The sequence below is a fragment of the Arachis duranensis genome, chromosome 2 (assembly GCF_000817695.3).
Source record: "Arachis duranensis cultivar V14167 chromosome 2, aradu.V14167.gnm2.J7QH, whole genome shotgun sequence".
NCBI lineage: Eukaryota > Viridiplantae > Streptophyta > Magnoliopsida > Fabales > Fabaceae > Arachis > Arachis duranensis.
This window is the reverse complement of record NC_029773.3, coordinates 87,706,993-87,708,423: the sequence shown is the minus strand read 5'-3', so window position 1 is coordinate 87,708,423 and position 1,431 is coordinate 87,706,993. Positions and strand designations below refer to the sequence as shown.

Sequence of the window (1,431 nt, the reverse complement as noted above, 5' to 3'; positions counted from 1 at the left end):
TTTAATTATACTTTTAAATACTTTGAATAGATTTATTTTATTATATTATATTTTACATATAAATATATGTTCCATCACGTAATTAAATAAAGATATATTTTTTTAATAAAAAAATTTAATAACCAAATTAACCATTAATTATGTGGGTAAGCAGTGATTCACGCGAAAAAAAGGCACTGGGAGGAGAGGTTGTGTAGGAGGGTATGGCGATGACGTTAGCGCTTCTTGTCACGAACGCGACGGTGCTTGGAAGGACCAAATCTAGTTGATGAAGTGATAAACAAAGAATGGAAGAGTGAAATGTGCTTCAATAAACGGGAGTGGAGCTTTAATATTTTAAGAATAATAAATTATAAAATCACCCAACTATTAAGATAAGGACCAATTACAATGTGACACATAATAAAGAGTAATTTACATGTTATTTTAGAGGGGGTTGGGTAGCATTCACCTAATAATAATTATACTTATGCCCATTTTATAACACAGAATATTATCTATCTCTTTAATCTTGATATTGCCATTCACATATATATCTTTATTTTTAGTTTTTGTTACTACATTTTTACTAAACAACAACTCATGAAAACTTTAGTAATTTAACTAGAATTCCATACATTTTTTATTCACGTTAACAAATCAAATCACAAAGTAGATTTAGAAGTAGCTGCATGAATGAAACCTTTGATCTTTTCACGCAAAGCCTTTGCTTTCTCAGGATCAAATAACTCCACAGCATGGAACCCATCGTCCACAAAATGAGCATCCACGTGCACCCCACGTGCCTTCAACAACCCAACTAACTCCCTCTGCTTGTCCACCAAAGGATCCCCGCCGTACCCGTTCACAAAACACAGAGGTAGCCGTCCGATCTTTTCTCCGTGAACCGCATCCGCAGCCGTCGGATTGCAATACTCGTGATCGCGGTCAGCCCCCTCGGGCAGCGACAACGCCCACATAAGGTCATTTGCGGGCAGGGGAAGAATCCGATCGTTGACCCAGCGAAGCTCCGAGTTTGACCTCTGGGTCCCACTAAAATAAGGAGCGTTCATTAATATCCCTCGAATATTCAACGGCGAGAGATCAAGGTCGAGTGCACGTAGACCTGCGAAGTACACTATATTTCCCCCAGCGCTGCTTCCCATTAAGAAGGTTTTATCAAAATCCACGTAGTCGCGGAGCCATGGGTCAGATTGGGCCGGGTTTTGTGCTTGGGCCTGGGCCCATTTAATGGCATCGATTGCGTCATCGTATGCAGCTGGGAGACGGTGCTCCGGCGCGAGGCGATAGTCGACGGAGGCAACGACGGCGGGGAGGGAGGCGGAGAGGGAGTTGCAGGAGTAGTGGAAAAAGATGGAGGAAGGGTGGTAGAGGATGAAGCCGCCGCCGTGGATGTAGATGAGGAGGGGGATCTTTGACGGCGGAGGAGGG

General features: G+C 42.5%; 1 protein-coding gene across 1 annotated transcript in view; it reads right to left on the bottom strand.

Annotated features, from left to right (window-relative positions):
• Window positions 1–517: 517 nt before the first annotated feature.
• The window catches only part of LOC107475860 (probable carboxylesterase 8), a 1,237-nt gene continuing 323 nt past the window's right edge, over window positions 518–1,431 (bottom strand). The window contains exon 1 of the mRNA XM_016095536.3: window positions 518–1,431. This exon is cut by the window's right edge and continues 323 nt beyond it. Within this exon, the coding sequence (XP_015951022.3) occupies window positions 645–1,431 (787 nt within the window). The 3' untranslated portion in view covers window positions 518–644.